This window comes from Schistocerca gregaria, chromosome 9 (genome assembly GCF_023897955.1).
Source record: "Schistocerca gregaria isolate iqSchGreg1 chromosome 9, iqSchGreg1.2, whole genome shotgun sequence".
NCBI classification, from domain to species: domain Eukaryota; kingdom Metazoa; phylum Arthropoda; class Insecta; order Orthoptera; family Acrididae; genus Schistocerca; species Schistocerca gregaria.
In genome coordinates, this window is record NC_064928.1 from 133901864 (window position 1) to 133921638 (window position 19775).

Sequence of the window (19775 nt, forward strand, 5' to 3'; positions counted from 1 at the left end):
GGGCTCCGCCTTTTTGCAATGACACTTTTTTCTTTTTATCCAAACATGTTTCAGCAGCTCTGTGCCATCATCAGTTGGTTTCCGTTTATTGCAAATTGTAAAAATGAACATATTTTAGGTTGTAACTTCACAAGACTGCCCACAACACACAGCTTAATAAAAATTGTAGGCCTCACTTTGTCAAATGAATTACAACCTAAAATATGTTCATTTTTTTACAGTTTTCAATGAATGGAAAACCACAGATGATGGCACAGAAGCGCTCAAACGTGTGGGTAGAACGAAAACACTGTGTGTTTGCAAAAGGCGGAACCTATAACCTATAATTAAAGCCAGAAATTGTGCGCGAAGTACTAGGACTACACAGAAACAGGATTTGAGAATCAGAGCACTTCACAAGTTGCAACGAACTTAACTATGCTGCAAAACTTCTCGTGAACGCTGACACGCGTTTTCGATTCTTTTAGGAACCGGAGTGGGCGTGTTACTGGTATGTTGTGCTGGAGACGGCCTGTTTACTAGCAAAAATATTCATGACCTTATTATCGCCAGTATTTGGCCAGCAGTGGTAGCATGCAGTTCCCGATCACGAGTCTTTGTACCAGTCCATCCACCCATTCCAGTGGCTAGGGGCCAGTGTTGCTGCATCTGGATCACAGGGTACAGGGTTCGATTCCCACCCGGGTTGAGGCTATTCTCTGCCTGGGGAATGGGTGTTTGTGTTGTCCTCATCATTTCATCATCATCATAATCATCATCATCATTCGTGGCAGTACCACCCATTCCATTGGCTAGTGGCTAGCGTTGCTGACTCTGAATCACGGGGTACTGGGTTCGATTCCCGGTCGGGTTGAAGGTATTCTCTGCCTGGGGACGGGGCGTTTGTGTTGTCCTCGTCGTTTCATGATCAACATAATCATCATCATCATTCGTGACAGTGGCTAGATTAGATTGTGTCAAAAAATTGGACTTTGTACAAATTGGGACTTTGTACGGGTGCTGATGAATGCACAGTTGAGCGCCACACAAACCAAACATCACCATCGCACCCATTCTGGTGCCCTATGTCCAGCCATTGCTGGGTCCGGCTGTGTTGTAGATGGAATCGCCAGTCCCAAAATCGTTGCAAGGCTACTGAGAGCTCATCCACCAAGAGAATTCCGTGTACCCCTTCTTTCTCCGTCTAGTATATGTCACACGGCGAAATGTATCATAGTTTTCAAACTGTTTGCGCAGTGTGTAGCTGAATTGGAAACTGGGAAACCAGCCCAAAATTTACCTAAATGGATGTGGAAAATATTGGACCAGTACCATGGGTTAAATTCCAAACCTCTCTGCAGTGTCTCACAGAGCGGAAGCGCTTTGGCACTGTTGGTGGTGATCCGCTCATCAGATACTTCGCGGAGGCTGTGTCGATTGATATGTGGTCTGCGTGCGACCTGTGTACCTCTTCTGTCTGTGTATAGTATATGTGGCACGGCGAAATGATTCATAGTTTTCAAACTGTTTGCGCAGTGTGTAGCTGAATTGGAACCTGGGCATCCAGCCCAATATTTACCTAAACGGATGTGGAAAATATTGGACCAGTACCATGGGTTAAATTCCAAACCTCTCTGCAGTGTCTCACAGAGCGGAAGCACTTTGGCACTGTTGGTGGTGACCCGCTCATCAGATACTTCACGGAGGCTGCGGTCTGCGAGCGTTTGCTGGAGGGGCGGGGGCGGCGCGGCCTCCCACGTACCTGGGCGACTCGATGTCGGGCACCTGCAGGAAGTTGCTGCTCTTGGGCTTCTGCGGCGAGTGCAGGGTGGGCACTGCGCGCGCCAGGATCTCCGCCACCGGCACCTGCGGCGACCCGAACCCCGTCGAGATCCCGTACAGCATCTCCTGGAACACACTGCACACAGCGCGCGCGTTACACTGCTGCCCTCTCCATCAGATCCTAAAGACTGGAAAGTAGCGCAGGTCACACCAGTATTCAAGAAAGGAAATAGGAGTATCCCACTGAATTACATACCCATATCAGTGGCCTCAATTTGGAGTAGGATTTTAGTGCATATACTGTACTCGAACATTATGAATTACCTTGAAGAAAATGACTTATTGATACGTAACCAACACGGGGTGGCCGAGCGGTTCTAGGCGCTACGGTCTGGCACCGAGAGACTGCTAGGGTCGCAGGTTCGAAACCTGCCTCGGTCTTGGTTGTGTGTGACGTCCTTAGATTAGTTAGGTTGACCTCAGACGTTGAGTCCCATAGTGCTCAGAGCCATTTGAACCATCAATATGGCGCCCATCAGTGTCCAGAAGAAACTTCGTGGCAGATTAAAACTGTGTGCTTGACCGAGACTCGAACTCGGGACTTTTGCCTTTCACGGACAAGTTTGGAAGTAAAGCTGTGAGGGTAGCTCAGTTGGTAGAGCACTTGCCAGGGTAATGCAAAGGTCCCGAGTTCGAGTCTCGGTCCGGTACACAGTTTTAATCTGCCAGGAAGTTTCATATCAGCGCACACTCCGCTGTAGAGTGAAAATTTCATTCTAGTGTCCAGAAGAGCCTGAACGTGCAGGATTGCATTCTGTGCAGCCGAACGAAGCATGTCCGTAGGTATGCTGGCTACCTTTCTGGATATCCTGCACTTCAGCACATGCACGAATGTTCGCCTGGTAAACTCTGACCTTCAGGTAGCCCCACAACCAGAAACCACAGGGAGTGAGATCAGGTGGTCGTAGCGGCCAAGCATTTGTGCAAAGCACCTAGCTCTTTATTGCCATGAAGTAATGAGTGCTGCCGACAGGGGATCTCAGATCGATTACATATTCCTAGATTTCCAGAAGGATTTAATTAGATTGCGTGGATATGGAGTATCGTCTCAGTTGTGTGACTGCATTCGTGATTTCCTCTCAGAGAAGTCACAGTTCGTAGTGCGTAGAACAGAAGTGATATCTGGCGTTCCGACAGGTGGTGTCGTAGGCCCTCTGCTGTTCCTGATTTACATAAATGATCTAGGTGATAATCTGAACAGCCGTCTTAGATTGTTTGCAGAAGCAGCTGTAATTTACTATCAAGAAAAATCATCAGACGATCAGTTCCAATTACAAAATGATTTAGAGAGAGAATTTCTGTATGGTGCGAAAAGTGGCAATTGGCACTGAACAAAGAAAAGTGCGTAGTCATCTACATCGGTACTAAAAGAAATACCATAAATTTTGGGTATACGATAAATTGCACAAATCTTAGGGCTGTCAATTCGCCTAAATACCTAGGAATTACAATTATGAGCAACTTAAATTGGAAACACCACATATATTATATTGTGGGGAAGACGAAACAAAGACTACGCTTTGTAGGCAGAACACGTAGAAGATGAGACCAACCCACTAAAGAGACAGCCTAGATTACACTTGAAATTTCTTGGCAAATTTAAACTGTGTGCCGGACCGAGACTCGAACTCGGGACCTTCGCCTTTCGCGGGCAAGTACTCTACCAACTGAGCCATCAAAGCACGACTCACGCCCCGTCCTCACAGCTTTAATTCCGCCAGTACCTCGTCTCCTATCTTCCATTCTACATTGCATTTGTCCGTCCTCTGCTGGAATGTTGCTGCGCGGTGTGGGATCCTTACCAGGTAGGACTGGCGGGGGACATCGAAAAAGTGCAAAGAAGGTCAGCCCGCTTCGTGCTATCGCGCAGTAGCGGTGAGAGTGTCACTGGGCTGGCAGTCGCTGAAACAAATGCGGTTTTCTTACTTTGCGAGATCTATTTACGAAATTTCAGTCACCTAATTTCTCTTCTGAGCCGGCAGGGGTGGCCATGCGGTTCTAGGCGCTACTGTCTGGAACCGCGCGACCGCTACGGTATCAGGTTCGAATCCTGCCTCGAGCGTGGGTGTGTGTGATATCTTTAGGTTTAAGTAGTTCTAAGTTCTAGGGGACAGATAACCTCTGAAGTTAAGTCCCATAGTGCTCAGAGCCATTTGAACCATTCTCTTCTGAATGCGAAAGTATTTTGCTCACAGCCACCTAAGTTAGAAGAAGTTTTCATCATAATGAAATAAGAGAAATCAGAGCTCGAACGGAAAGATTTAGGTGTTCCTTTTTCCCACGTGCCATTCGAGAGTGGAATGTTACAGAAGTAATATCAAAATGGTTCGATGAACCCTCTACCAGGCACTTGTAGAATAACCATGTAGACGTAGATCTACATGTAAAGCGTGCTACAGTAGGAATGCACAAATTAGTATGCGAGTCAAATGAAACTACACTGAAGCGCCAAAGAAACTGGTATAGGCATGCAGATATCTGTAACAGGCAGAATACGGCGCTGCGGTCGGCAATGTCTATATAAGACAGCAACTGCTTGGTGCCGTTGTTAGATTGGTTACTGCTGCTACAAGATTTCAGTGAGTTTGAATGTGGTGTTATACTCGGCGCACGAGCGATGGGACACTGCATCTCCGAGGTAGATGAAGTCGGGATTTTCCTGTACGACTGTTTCACGAGCGTACCCTGAATATCAGGAATCCGGTAAAACATCAAATCTCCGACATCGCTGCGATCGGGAAAAGATCCTGCAAGAACGGTACCAACAACTACTGAAGAGAATCTTTCAACGTGACAGAAGTGCAACCCTTCCGCAAATTACTCCATATTTCAGTGCTGGGCCATCAACAGGAGTCAGCGTGCGAGCCATTCAAAAAACATCATCGATATGGGATTTTCGGAGCTGAAGACCCATTCGTGTATCCCTGATGACTGCACGACATGACTGCCTCGCGTGAGTCCGTCAACGATCTTGAACTGTTGGTGGCTGGAAACATGTTTCCTGGTCGGACGAGTCTCGTTTCAAATTGTATCGAGGGGTTGGACGTGTACGGGTATGTAGACAGCCTCGTGAATCCATGGACCCTGCAGTCATCAGGGTACTGTTCAAGCTGGTGGAGGGTGCGTAATGGTGTGGGACAATTGGACTGATATGTGACCCCTGATACGTCTACATACGACTATGACAGGTGACTCGTACGTAAGAATCCTGCCTGATCATCTGCATCCATTCATGCCCATTGCGCATTCCGATGGACTTAGGCAATTCCAGCAGGACAGTGCGACATCCCACACGTCTAGAATTGCTATAAATTGGCTCCAGGAACATTGTTTAGCTTAAACACTTTCGCTGGCCGCCATACTTCCCAGATGTGAACATTATTCAACATATATGGGATGCCTTTGAACGTGCCGTTCAGAAGAGAATTCCACCCTCCCGTTTCCTTACGGATCTATGGGACGCCCTGCAGGATTCATGGCATCAGTTCCCTCCAGAACTACTTCAGACATTAGACGACTCCATGCCACATCATGTTGCAGGGCTCTACACGATATTACGCATGCGTAAGTTTCTTTGGCTCTTCAGTGTATATGGTCCCAGAGACTTTTTCAAGAGTCAAACACCTATGATGTATAAATGAAGACTGAAGCGAAGAATGAAGATTTGAACCAAAGCCGGGACTCGAACCCCTGGTCTCCTGCTCGCTACACCCCCCCAGGCTAAGCGGCTTTGCATAACTACGGTTGGTTGGTTGATTCGGGAGATGGGACCAAACAGTGAGGTCACCAGTTCTATCGGATTAGGGAAGGATGGGGAAGGAAGTCAGCCATGCTCTTTCAAAGGAACCATCCCGCCATTTCCCTGAAATGATTTAGGGAAGTCACAGAAAACCTAAATCATGATGGCTGGGCGTGGGTTTGAACCGTCATTATTCCGAATGCGAGTTCAGTGTTCTAACCACTGCGCCACATCGCTCGGTGCATAACTGTGTAGACTACCCCAGCACACTTCCCTACTCGATCCAAATTCCCAGTTATTCCTGGTATTCCCCCTGAACTATACGGAGCATCCTCTCAGAAAAACAGGCATACACGCTTCAATGGTTCTAGAGACCTTTCCAAGAATCAAATGTCTGTGATGCCCCATTTCGTTGGGTGTTGAGGTGCCATGCCGGTACAGGTGGAGTGCCTATGTAATTCTGTTCGGGTTTAGGACGAATACCAAGTGGGTGAATGGGAATTTGGATTAAGGACAGAGGGGTGCTAGGGTAGTCCGTGCAGTTGTGGCAGGGTGGCGTAGTTGTTGGCACATCTTCCTAGTGAGCAGAAAACCAGGATTTGAATCCCAGCCTCGGTTCAAATTTTCAGTCGTCTCTTTAGTATGTGATTCTTCAGCTCCTGCTCGTGTATTTCATAACGAAGCAATTCAACCGCGAACGGCCAGATGTTATTATTCAACGAACTTGTGTTCAAACGAAACAGACTATGTAAATCCGTGGTCTATCGTATCGCCTGCCCATGTACCAAGACATATACGAGGTGAGGCAGTTTAAACTCATTTTGGATATATCTGTAAAACTACATACCGGATTTAAAAAAGGATGTAGTAAAAGTTATTAGGGTCGAAGTGGAGCATCCAGTTACACCCTGTGATGTCCGGAATTAAAAAAAAAAAGGAGGGTGGTAATTTTTTGTTTTTGTTTTGTTGAAAGGAAAGAAAGAAAAAAGGGTGAATAAAGGTGAAGGGAAGTGGTTCTATTTTTACTGGAATGAACTTATTGATGGACATCACAAAAATTTATTTTACCTATATTTTTTTTTTTACTCATCGAAGAAGACAACACAACACATATAAAAGAAATCATCACACTAATATTATCCGCAGAATGATCGTTTCACAAGACACTTTCTAGCTCGACTGACTCTTAAGACTGAACAAGACTCGACTGACTCTACTCTCTCTCTGGACCACAGCCTCTTCACGTCCCTCTGGACCAGAGATTTCAACTGTGATTAGCACGCCGATTATTTAATTAATCGTACAGCCGCTGGGCGCGCGCTTGGCGCGTCATTTAAATGGGGTTAAACGCACACCGCGAGAGGCGTGGGCTAGCGGTGTCTTACAGGTATCGCCACAATCCCCTGCTCCACCTCCAGAAGACATGAGGCGGTCAACTTCGAATTCTTAAATAGCCACCCACATTTTTTATCGCAGATTCGGATTCTCTGGAAAAAAAACATCAGTTTTGTATTTAAAACTTTTATAGTTGCTTGATAGATGGGACTGTACTCGATAAAAGTCAAAACCCCTTAAAAAGCGCAGAAATGTGATAATATCTCAAGAAATACCCTCCATATTAGGATCGCACGAGGTGAGAAAGGCAGCTATTCTAAAATATTTAATGAGAAGCCGGTCTTTTATAGCAAACAAGCGTGGTTCTCCTGAACATAAAACATTACTTTGTCAACATTATTGGTGCAATTAAATAAACCAATGCCTTCCATGTAATCGACATCTATGGAAGAAATTACACTAATAATATGGAAAAAGCAATGTATTATGTTCAGGAGAACCAAGTTATTCTGCTATAAAAACTGGTTTGTTATTAAATATTTTACGAGTGGAATAACTGCCTTTATAAACCCCCTGTGACCCTAACATGATGTATATTTCTTGAGATATCATCATTTTTCAACAGTTTTTAACCCATTTTGATTTTTGTCGATAACAGCACCACGTATCACGTAACAAAAAATTTGTATTTAAAGTTATGTATTTTTCCCGGAGAATTTGAATCTGCAATAACAAATGGGGTTACCTACTTAAGATGTCAAAGTTGACCCCGTCCGTCACCCTTGGGGTGGGGCAGGGGGGTCGAGTTTGGTATCATTCGATGTTCCCCTTCGAAACGAACAACTTTTATTACACCCTTGTTTAATCCGATTTGTACTTCTCTAAATATTTACCAAAAAACAGTTTTAAATTTCTCAGACGCTGTGTGCTGTGCGGCGCACAAGATTGCAGTAGCCTGGTACAGGGTGGCAATTATTTAACTATACGAAATAAAATCGTCATAGCTTCTGAACGGTTTGTATCAGAATTAGTGTACGCAGGTATGGATTGGTTTAGGGATGAAGCCCACTTTCATTTGCATGGATTCGTCAATAAGAAAACTTGGCGCATTTGGGGGACTGAGAAGCCGCATGTGACGGTCGAGAAGTCTCTTCACACTCAACAGGTGACTGTGTGGTCTGCAGTGTCCATTCACGGAATAATCGGTGCGCTATTCCTTGATGGCACGATGACTGCCGAACGATACGTGCACGTTTTGAAAGATGATTTCATCCGCATAATCGACTGATTTCGACAAGATGTTGTTCATGCAAGGCGGAGCTCGACCCAATCGAAGCAGGAGAGTGTTTGATGTCCTTGAGGAGCACTTTGGGGACCGCATTCTGGCTCTGGTATACCCAGAGGCCACTGGCATGGGCCTCTATTGGGTGCCATATTCTCCGGATCTCAACACATGTGACTCCTTTTTGTGATGATGTGCTAAAGACAAGGTGTACAGCAATAACCCCAAAACCCTTGCTCATCTGCAAACTTTCCAGCATCGATGTTCCGATACTTCGGCGGGTCATGCAGAATTTAGCTGTTCGTCTGTGCCGCTACACCGCCAATGACGGCAGGCACATCGAACATGTCGTAACCTAAATTAGAATTGTGGTGTCACCGCCAGACACCACACTTGCTAGGTGGTAGCCTTTAAATCGGCCGCGGTCTGTTAGTATACGTCGGACCCGCGTGTCGCCACTATCAGTGATTGCAGACCGAGCGCCGCCACACGGCAGGTCTAGGGATACTTACTAGCACTCGCCCCAGTTGTACAGCCGACTTTGCTAGCGGTGGTTCACTGCCTACAGGCGCTCTGACTACAGACGCTCTCATTTGCAGAGACGACAGTTTCGCATAGCCTTCAGCTACGTCATTTGCTACGACCTAGCAAGGCGCCATATTCAGTTACTACGAACGTATTCTGAACGGATAATATTGTGAATCATGTACCGTCAAGAGCGACGTTCATCATAATGGATTAAAGTTAAGTATCAAACTAATTACGTCCGCTTCCTCAATTCTCATTCCTTGTCATGTTCCAGACGTCACGTCAGTATAGTCCTTCCCTCCTCACGCCAGCCTGCGTGAGCTAAAACGCGTGCATTTCGGCCTCCACTAATAACATGGTTTTGGCTCTTCTGCCAACATAACAAGTATATCTGTAATGACGTTTGCATGTTGAATAAAGTGTGTGCACGCCGTAGTTTGTAATTAATTTATGTTTTTTTTCATATAGTTCAATAATTGTCACCCTGTACTGAAAGTGCATAACTATGTGTCATTCTACGCGAATTCTATTTGCTGGGCTACATTAAACACAAGGTGTACATTAATAACTCCAAAACCATTGCTGAGATGAAAACAACCATTCAGGAGGTCGTCGATAGCATCGGTGTTCTGACACTTCAGCGGGTCATACAGAATGTCGCTATTCGTCTACACCACATCATCGCCAATGATGGCAGGCTTGTCGAACATGTCATAACCTAAATCCGAATATCTTTAGTGACGTTGACATGTTGAACAAAGTGCGTGGAGGCTGTAGTTTGTAACTAATTCACGGTTTTTCATATAGTTCAATAACTGCAAGAGGCAGTCGCGGAACATTGCCTGTAGGAATTACATGGAATGAATTGCAATCATACTAACGTTCAGACAAATTCGTACAACTTTTGGAAGTGTCTCATTGAATCATTTGTCGAGATTCGAATGTGGGAACCGCTAATCAATTGTGAGAGAGTGTACATCTTTAGTGAGTCCTGAGAACCCGCAAAATTTGTCTCATTAAGAAGAAGAAGGAGATACCGCGCAACGAACTGACTTCGGGGGCAGATGGACGAACAGCAGAGGCGCCGCCAGCACTCGTACCTGGGTGCGAACCTAGGAGGAGCACTGAGTCTGCGGGAGGAGTGGTGGGGGAGACGCGGGGCGCGGGTGACTGACGGATAGGGCGGCAGATCGGAGGGGGTGGGGGAGGGGGAGAGATAAAAGCGGGTCAGCTAATTGATGATGGCAATGGGATCGCTTGCCGAAATATTGTGCCCTTTGGACTCTGACTTCCGGTCGTTCATCCATGCACTGTTTCCTCACTAAACAAAATTACAATAAAACACAGTAGTGGGTCGAAAAATTGAAACATTTTTGTTTTATTTACTATCAAAAACAGTTTTGATCACAATTAATTTATTTATCATGGTGACCGGTTTCGATCACTACTGTGATCATCTTCAGACCAATGAGTAAAAACCACCTCCTGCTGGAGAATCACTTCTACTTTTAAACTCACTAGTTTGTTCAAGATAAACTTCAGAAATAATTATACATGCCATATACTTTGCAAAAGTTATCATTTTCAGATATATAGGGAAAAAAACAAAGTTATATCATAGCAAGCAAAATACCCAATTAGAGCCAAGATAGTAACAGGACGAGCAATAGGACAAAATTAAAGCTTCATTTATCTTGATTGTGGTTCATCTTCTAACGTTAATGACGAAGAGAAGAAAAAGCTTCATCGATTTAAATATATGTGTGAAATAATTCGGTGAACATTGATGGGCAAGTTGAGAGAAGAGATCCAATCTATAAGACAATTGGTGTACCAACACTGATGCATGGAAACGAGACGTAAGTGAATAAACAAAATTGCAGAAAATATCCTCGTACAAGTACAGACATTGCTTGCCCGATGAATAGATGGCAGGAAAACACGCCGGAACAGCATAATAGCCTAAGCCTGGAAGTAGGTAAGTACACCTCCAGACAAACAAGAAAAGAAGCGAAACGCACCACGAATGAACTGAAGGGGCGAGAATGATGTAGCCTAAAGTCACACTTTTCCCAAATACGTTTTTTGTGTTAGTTGAACCTCTATTCAACAGAGGAAGCTACTGTGTAAATACTTTAACTTTCCCTCACTAGATGGCAGAGCAGTTCACACTTATTGTTATAATAGTGTGAGGAAGCAGTCTCTTTCGGGTGCGAAACAACCAAAAGCCACAGTACAATGGAGCTTCCAAAGAAAAGGCTACTTACATGCATAAGCGAAAAAGAAGATTCAGATACAGAAATGGCTAGTTCTGAATGCGATTTTTCGTCCAGTGGCAGCAGTTATTATCCCTGTGATGAATTTTCATCTGAAAATGACATGGTAAGTCTAAACAACTTACTTTTTTAAAACATTTAAAACATTGAGGCTTAGGTCTGTATCACAGTGAAATATTATTGCGTAATTATAACTGTTATATACTCGCTAATTAAAATATGTACATGTGAATCATATTCTTCTATTAATTACTGTGTTATTGGTAATAATTTAAATATCATAAGCCTAGAATGAGATTTGCACTCTGCAGCGGAGTGTGCGCTGATATGAAACTTCCTGGCAGATTAAAACTGTGTGCCCGACCGAGACTCGAACTCGGGACCTTTGCCTTTCGCGGGCAAGTGCTCTAGCATCTGAGCTACCGAAGCACGACTCACGGCCGCTAACCACAGCCTTACTTCTGCCAGTATCCGTCTCCTACCTTCCAAACTTTACAGAAGCTCTCCTGCGAACCTTGCAGACCTAGCACTCCTGAAAGAGCACTTGCCCGCGAAAGGCAAAGGCAATTCTGATTGCAAGATGAGATATGGGGCAAAGTGCTTGGAATTTTGCATGAATTTAAAATTGTACTTGTGGATTACAATAAAAAAATTATGAAAATTCTCCTGTTTGACCTATTCCAAAAACATCATGAGACGAGCTTACAACATACAAAGAGATGAAACAAGGAAATTTTTGTAGTAATTTCTTGAATACTTTGAGATAAAGGAACATACATTATTTTTTGAAAATGAATTTCCATATTTTATACGAAAATGTTTATATAATAAAAGAATTTTATATGTAAATGTGTTATTCTTATGTAAACTTGGTACAAAATTTCATTGCCATACCTCCAAAACTGTGAATTTGGTGCATTTTTGAAATAGTAAATGTTTTCATCAACATCACCCCTTAAGTAAATCATCCAATTTTTCTGAAATTGTAATCACTTGTTTGTCTGTACCTGTACAACACATCTACATATTTCAGCCCCAGTCGGGTAAAGCATTCGTGTTGTGTCGTTTTTCGTTTTTGTTTTCTTTTTGTCTTAAAGTGTAAGCTTAAATAAGGGCGCTACAGAACCACCTAAAAGCTACTGTAATATGTTTTTTTTTTACAGACAACTAGATTTGTTTGTAATATAATTCCATTCAACTCGTCACGGTTTTAATAAATCTGAGGTTGATCGCAAGCTGTCAAACTGTTCCAACTCGACTGCTTCAGATGAAAACTACTTGTTAGCCATAAACTAAATTCTGCACAATAAAAATTGGTTCTGAGAATCTATCGATGTAACATAGCAGACACATTCTGTCACTACACAAAATTGCTGAAAAATATCCGCCCCTTCCATACCGATCCTTTTATTTGTATTTAATTTATCAGCTTTCTTCTTGTGGTTAGTTTCCGTATCTGGTTTGTCTTCTAGAAATTTTCCCGATCTTTACTAACATGTATCATCAGAAGTCAGAACCAATTATTATTTCCTGTGGGTGGATAGGTTCTGTGGGGAATGGCTTGCACCAACTAATCCTGCAAGCCCTGATTTAAGAGCGCCACTCATCTTACGTTCTGCCAATTTTAGTGAAGTCTTATTTCAATTGAAACAGGAGGTCAAAACACCTTGCTTCTGGGGGCCACTTTCATTTAAGTGACGACGTATTAGTGTATTATGTATGAACTAACACGCCACTTAAACTGTATCAATAAGTTTAATAATACATCGCCTAGACAAAATGCAATTACGGTTTTGTAATCCTCTGATCAAACGTATTTTGTATGATGTACATCATGAAAACTTCGTCAATAAACTCGTTTTTTCTAGCTGAAGTTTCAAATACAAAGAAAAACAATAGAAAAAAGCAAAACAATTTCATAAGTTTTTTTATACACAACGCGAAACCAGTAATTTAGTATATCCTAACCAAGTCGATTCAATGTCAGTTTGCAATCGTAAAGATAATACTGTGAAGCTTAAATTTCTGAAAATATATCTGTCACTGAATTAAAAGAAAAGTAACGGCACCCCGATTGGTTCTTTGGTGCACTACAAAACCAACAGCGCCATCTATTGTTTCTTTGGTGAGGTAAACATGCGAAATACTAATCTGAGCAGACTCGTAAAACTTTAAATTACGATAGTTTTTAGTGATTCAATTTTGATGAAATAAAACCTATACTTTACCCCGGGCTATACTCAAGTTACCTGTGAAAACTGCATGCAAATTCGTCTAGTAGTTTAGTAGATTAGCGTGTTCAAACAGACAGACACGACCGTTTTAGGTAAAACTTTAAATTACCTCAGCTGGAGGACGTTTCCCTCTTGGGAGTAGCACTTGCATGGGTGAGTTGTATAGTGAACTCCCTGCACTCACCGTAGCAAGCAATTGAAGAGCTTATGTTTCGAATACAGTCTTCCATTGTTTTTACGTAGGGTGAAGCTGACAGCACTGGCTAATTGTGGCAGCTGGATCCATAAATCGTTCAGTGTACTTACGTCATCTGCATCTACACGCATATTCCGCGAGCCATCGCACGGTGCGTGGCTGGGGGTACCACGTATCACTAATAGTCATTCCCTCCCCGAGAGAAAAACGACTATCTACACTAATGGCCATTAAAATTGCTACACCAAGAACAAATGCAGATGATAAACTAGTATTCATTGGACAAATATGTTATACTAGAACTGACATTGGATTACATTTTCACGCAATTTGGGTGCATAGATCCTGAGAAATCAGAACCGAGAACAACCACCTCTGGCCGTAATAACGGCCTTGATGCGCCTGGGGATTGAGTCAAATAGAGCTTGGGTGGCGTGTACAGGTACAGCTGCCCCTGCAGCATCAACACGATACCGCAGTTCATCAAGAGTAGTGACTGGCGTATTGTGCCGAGCCAGTTGCTCGGCCACCGTTGGACCCTGGAGAATATGCTGGCCAGGTCAGCAGCCGAACATTTTCTGTATCCAGAAAGGCCCGTACAGGACTTGCAACGTGCGGTCGTGCATTATCCTGCTGAAATGTAGGATTTCGTAAGGATCGAATGAAGGGTAGAGCGATGGGTCGTAACGCATCTGAAATGTAACGTCCACTGTTCAAAGTGCCGTCAATGCGAACAAGAGGTGACCGAGGCGTGTAACCAATGGCACCCATTACCATCACGCCAGGTGATACGCCAGTATGGCGATAACGAATACAAGCTTCCAAGGTGCGTTCACCGCGATGTCGCCAAACACTGATGCGAGCATCATGATGCTGTAAACAGAACCTGGATTTATCCGAAAAAAATGACGTTTTGCCATTCGTGCATCCAGATTCGTCGTTGAGTACACCATCGCAGGCGCTCCTGTCTGTGATGCAACGTCAAGGGTAACGCAGCCGTGGTCTCCGAGCTGATAGTCCATCCTGCTGCAAACTGTTCGTTCAGATTGTTGTTGTCTTGCAGCTGTCTCCATCTGTTGACTCAGGGATCGAGACCTGGCTGCACGATCCGTTACGGCCATGCGGATAAGATGCCTGTCATCTCGACTGCTAGTGATACGAGGCCGTTGGGATCCAGGAAGGCGTTCCGTATTACCCTCCTGAACCCACCGATTCCATATTCTGCTAACAGTCATTGGATCTCGACCAACGCGAGAAGCAATGTCGCGACACGATAAACCGCAATCGCGATAGGTTACAATCCGGCCTTTATCAAAGTCGGAAACGTGATGGTAGGCATTTCTCCTCCTGACACAAGGCACCACAACAGCGTTTCACCAGGCAACGCCGGTCAACTGCTGTTTATGTTTAAGAAATCGGTTGGAAACTTTCCTCATGCCAGCACGTTGTAGGTGTCGCCACCGGCGGAAACCTTGTGTGAATGCTCTGAGAAGCTAATCATTTACATATCACAGCATCTTCTTCCTGTCAGTTAAACTTCGCGTCTGTAGCACGTCATCTTCGTAGTGTAGCAATTTTAATGGCCAGTTGTGTATATGCCTCCAATCGGGCCTTATCCTACCTTTGTGCTCCTTATGCACATTTTATGTTGGTGACAGAAGAATCGTTTCACTGTCAGCTTCAAATGCTGGTTTTCTAAATTTTCTCAGTAGTATTCCTGGGAAAGATGAAACCCTATCATCCAGGGATTCCCACTTGAGCTCCCAAAGCATATCCGTAACACTTATGCGCTGTTAAAACCCATCGTCAATGAACTTTACAGCCCGCCTTCTGTGACTTCCTTTAATACGTCCTGGTGTGGGTTCCAAACACTCGAGCAGTACTCAATAATGGATCGCATCAGTGTCCTATATGCGGTCTTCTTTACAGATCAGCCAGACATTTTCCAAAATTCTCACAATATATCGCAGTGGACCATTCTCCATTCCTACCATAATCCTCACGTGCTCCTTCGTTTTGCTGTCGTTTTGCTGCACATTCTGTCCGCCAGATCTTTATATATATAAGTCCTTTCACGCTTGCCTGGGGCACTTCTGACGATACTCTTGTTACTGATTAACTCTCATGTTTTTGTTTAGGTGCAGAATAATATACCAAGATTATTAGAATTTTTTGTTTTTCATTTATAAATTGAAAGTTCACCTCAAGCATACATATGAGACCGTCGACCTGCAACCTTGGACAAGAAACAGCTGTAACATAAATATATTCACGAAACTCACGGATTTTGAAATCGATTTCATCAGTGGTGGTTCGATTTAATGCCAATTAAAATAAACTACAAGTCAAAAAGACTGTCTTCAAGTCACGGTGTCATGGTCAACGACAACAGTCGCCAGTGTTAATGTGGGAGAAACGGCGAGGCAAAATTGGAAATGCGAACTGATTCTCGTGGACAAACAGTGGAAACCAAAACGCTCTTTCTATGCATCTGAAGAAGCACAGTTCCATCCCAGGAACTCTCCGGCCAGAGCCGCTGAAGACAGCGGACGAACCTCTGCCGGTCATGTTGAGGTTTCAGAGATAGTCTTACACGCGTGCTGCTGGTTCGTGGGTGCTAGCTACCGCTCTGGGGAGTCATACCTCATCAGTATTGTACGCTCAGGACCGTTGACCAAAGGCATTCAGACTGGGGGTCGCACTCCGGAAAGGGGAAGTGCTGTGTCGTTCGAAAAAGACACAGCCAGGGCAAAATCACCACAGGCGCAAAGATGCGAGTTGGTGCCAGTGCCAAAGAGACTCGCCACTTGCACGAGTTCGACCAGCGTCACGGGCGGCGCAGAGGATGAAGATATCGACTTCGCATCGGCCAATTACCGGCCGAGTACAATCCGCCAGTGACCAGACGACAACCGAAAGAAGCGTGCTCGGAAGATAGAAACGCAGCTCTCGCCCACTTGGTGATAGATCATCGTCCAGGGCTGACTTATACAGGAACGTTGTTTAGTGAGCTCTTAGAGGTGAACAGACAGTTGTAAAATGCATTTGCTATGTATTGTGAAGTCTACCTCCAGTTATTTCCCCTTAGCTACTGAGGTCCTTTTTTGTGGTATAGTACAAGCAGTGTCCGCCCCCTGTATCTGAGTGGTTTCACCGAGCGAGGTGGTGCACTGGTTAGCACACTGGACTCGAATCCGGGAGAACGACGATTCAATCCCGCGTCTGGCCATCCTGATTTAGGTGTTCCGTGATTTCCCTAAATCGCTCTAGGCAAATGCCGGGTGGTTCCTTTAAAAGGACTTCCTTCCCCGTCCTTCCCTAATCCAAAGAGACCGATAACCCCCTGTTTGGTCTCTTCCCCGAAAACAATCCAATCCAGTAATTATTAGCCAGCACGCTAGCTCAGCGTGTTCGGCCAGAGGGTTAGCTGCCCTCTGCAATAATAATAATAATAAAAAAAAACTGAGTTAATCGATCAACAACGAACGTAAACGGATGTCTTACGACGTCCGCCCCGACCAGATGCAACGAACAAAAGCGAACAAAATGAGAATAAAAAATAAAAAAAGTGGTCCGCGTAACAGAATGTCAATCCTAAGGGCCCGGGTTAGATTTCCGGCTGGGTCAGAGATTTTCTCCGCTCAGGGACAGGGTATTGTGTTGTCCTAATCATTATCATTTCTATGAAATTACAACCCATAGCTGCTTACAGACGTTGACATATGTCAACGGGGACAGATGAAAATGTGTGGCCCGACCGGGACTCGAACCTGGGATCTCCTGATTACATGGCAGACGCTCTATCCATTTTTTTTTAATCTCATTTTGTTCGTTTTTCTTTCCTTGTATCTGGTCTGGGTGGACGTCGAACGACACTCGTTTCAGTTCGTTGTTGATCCATTAACTCAGTTTTTATTACAGAGAGCAGCTAGCCTTCTGACCGAACACGCTGAGCTACCGTGCCGGCGAAATGTGGAACGCTTCACGATTTTGCGTGTCATCCTTGCGCAGGGGCCATGCTAATCTTCTCTGTATCGTTCCAATTTTAGTATATGTACCGCCGAAGCGAGTACGGTCCATCTGAGCCACCGAGGACACAGAGGATAGTGTGACTGCAGGGATTTATCTCTGGCACGCCTCCCGCGAAACCCACATTCTCAACGTATTGTCCCGCACTACATTCGTAGTGCCCTCGCCCATTATACTCATTACTCGCGGCGCGTTGCCGATTCCCGTAAGAGTTCGGGCACTGTTGCAGAAGAAGATGGTCAAGTGGCCGGTGAGCCTTTCTTCGTACATACATTATCATTTCATCCCCATCGACGTGCAAGTCGCCGAAGTGGCGTCACATCGAAAGACACGCACCCAGCGAACGGTCTGCGCGACGGGAGGCCCTAGTCACACGACATTTACATTTTTTATTTTACAAGTAGTGTTGCAGACTTCCTTATTCAACTAGTCACAAAGATAAGTAAACCTTTTTAATTCATTTGTGTGACTTTGTTACTAATTTGTTGGAGTATTGTAGAAACTTCTTCTCCTGTCCTGTTAACTTATCCTGGGGGCATAGCTGTGCCATAGTGGCTGGGAGAAATTGTCTTAGCGTTGGAGTGCACGAACTCACAATCTTGCCCTATCGTAACGATAGTGGCAACTCGGCCGCGAGTCCTTTGTAAAACTGGTGGCGAAAGGTTTACAAAAGGAAGTAACAACACTCAATTTTCCGCTCATCAAACGCTACATAGGGGACAACTGTTAATATATTTTATATCGAAAAAAAAAGGCAACCGCAACCTTCTTCGCCGATACCACAAAGAGCACACTTCAGAAAGATGCTCTCGTAAATCCATCTCGCGGTTCCACCATCAGGGGAAGGGGAAGGGGAAGGAGAGAGATCTTTCGTATAAAACCACGTTTTTTAGCTGACTATTCCCTGTGACGTTTTATTCCCGACCAGTGGTGTGGAACTTTGTATTTTCGCGTAGGTGCCTTCGTACTTGGCATTTACAGAACAAGAGTTAAAAAAAAATTATTTCGAATGTGTGTATATATTAAACTGTAAGGCATACAACTATAGAACTTGGGACACATATTTACGAATCTCTCAGGTTTAGATTACAGATGCTCAATATGTCCTCCACCAGGGAACGGACAATATCACATTGTTCTCCAAGTCCTCTCACACGCGGGTAGCCGGCCGCTGTGGCCGAGCGGTTCTAGGCGCTTCAGTCCGGAACTGCGCTGCTGCTACGATCGCAGGTTCGAATCCTGCCTCGGGCATGGATGTGTGTAACGTCCTTAGGTTAGTCAGGTTTAAGTAGTTCTAAGTCTAGGGGATTGATGACCTCAGATGTTAAGTCCCGTAGTGCTTAGAGCCATTTGAACCATTTTGAACACTCGGGTAAGCATGTCCGTGGCCAATGGTGTTAGCGCAGTACGGATCCGGTTTTTTCAACTCTTCAAAGTTCTGTGGTAGGACTCGTGCATAAACGTAATCTTTAATGAAGCCTTACAAGAAGAAGTCACAGAGCGCCAAATCCTCTGACCGTCGTGGCCAGCTGCCGGCTGTGTGACGACGAACCCAATAGCTCGGTAAAGTTCCGTTCACGCACTTGACGATTCCAGCGAGGGGGTGCCCAGTACTGTTGATGTTCTGCCGGGCGGTGTGACGACGCTGTTTGAGGCGCTATGTCACGGATTGAGGAGCCCTTTCCGCCGGAGGTTGGAGTCCTCGCTCGGGCATGGGTGTGTATGTCATTCTTAGTTTACGTTCGTTTAAGTAATGTGTAAGTCTAGGGACCGTTGAAAAAATGGTTCAAATGGCTCTGAGCACTATGGGACTTAACACCTGAGGCCATCAGTCCCCTACACTTAGAACTACTTAAACCCAAGTAACCTAAAGACATCACACACATCCATGACCGAGGAAGTATTCGAACCTGCAGCCGTAGCAGCTGCGTGGTTCCGGACTGAAGCGCCTAGAACCGCTCGGCCACAGCGGCCGGCTAGGGACTGATGACCTCAGCAGTTTGATCCCTTAGGAATTCACACACATTTGAACATTTTTGAAAAAGTTCTTGTTCAGCATCACAAACAACCAGTTTTGTAACATAGCAAGATACTGCGGGTTGGGCGAATCTCGTACATTTTCAGTGTGTGCATGTGTGTTCTGTACGCCCCAAATTCGAACATTATATTTGTTTACTTTCTCACTAAGGTGGAAAGTACTTTTATCACTGAAAAGGATACGTTGTGCGAAAGTGTTATCATTGTCAATGGTATTCTGAAGCTCGCCAGAAAATGTCACACATTTGTGTTTTTCGTCATGACATAGAGCCTGTAACAGATGCAACTTACATGGCTT

The 19775-nt window shown here is 44.6% G+C and overlaps 1 protein-coding gene and 1 non-coding gene across 2 annotated transcripts in view; both read right to left on the minus strand.

The window, feature by feature from the left end:
- LOC126291467 (uncharacterized) overlaps nucleotides 1–19775 on the minus strand; it is a 2161958-nt gene that overhangs the window by 228523 nt on the left and 1913660 nt on the right. Inside the window, exon 22 of the mRNA XM_049984978.1 lies at nucleotides 1742–1897. Within this exon, the coding sequence (XP_049840935.1) occupies nucleotides 1742–1897 (156 nt within the window). The remainder of the gene's footprint in view (nucleotides 1–1741; nucleotides 1898–19775) is intronic.
- LOC126292491 (U6 spliceosomal RNA) lies at nucleotides 17378–17484 on the minus strand. Its single transcript, XR_007552224.1, has one exon. It is a non-coding gene; the product is annotated as a U6 spliceosomal RNA (small nuclear RNA).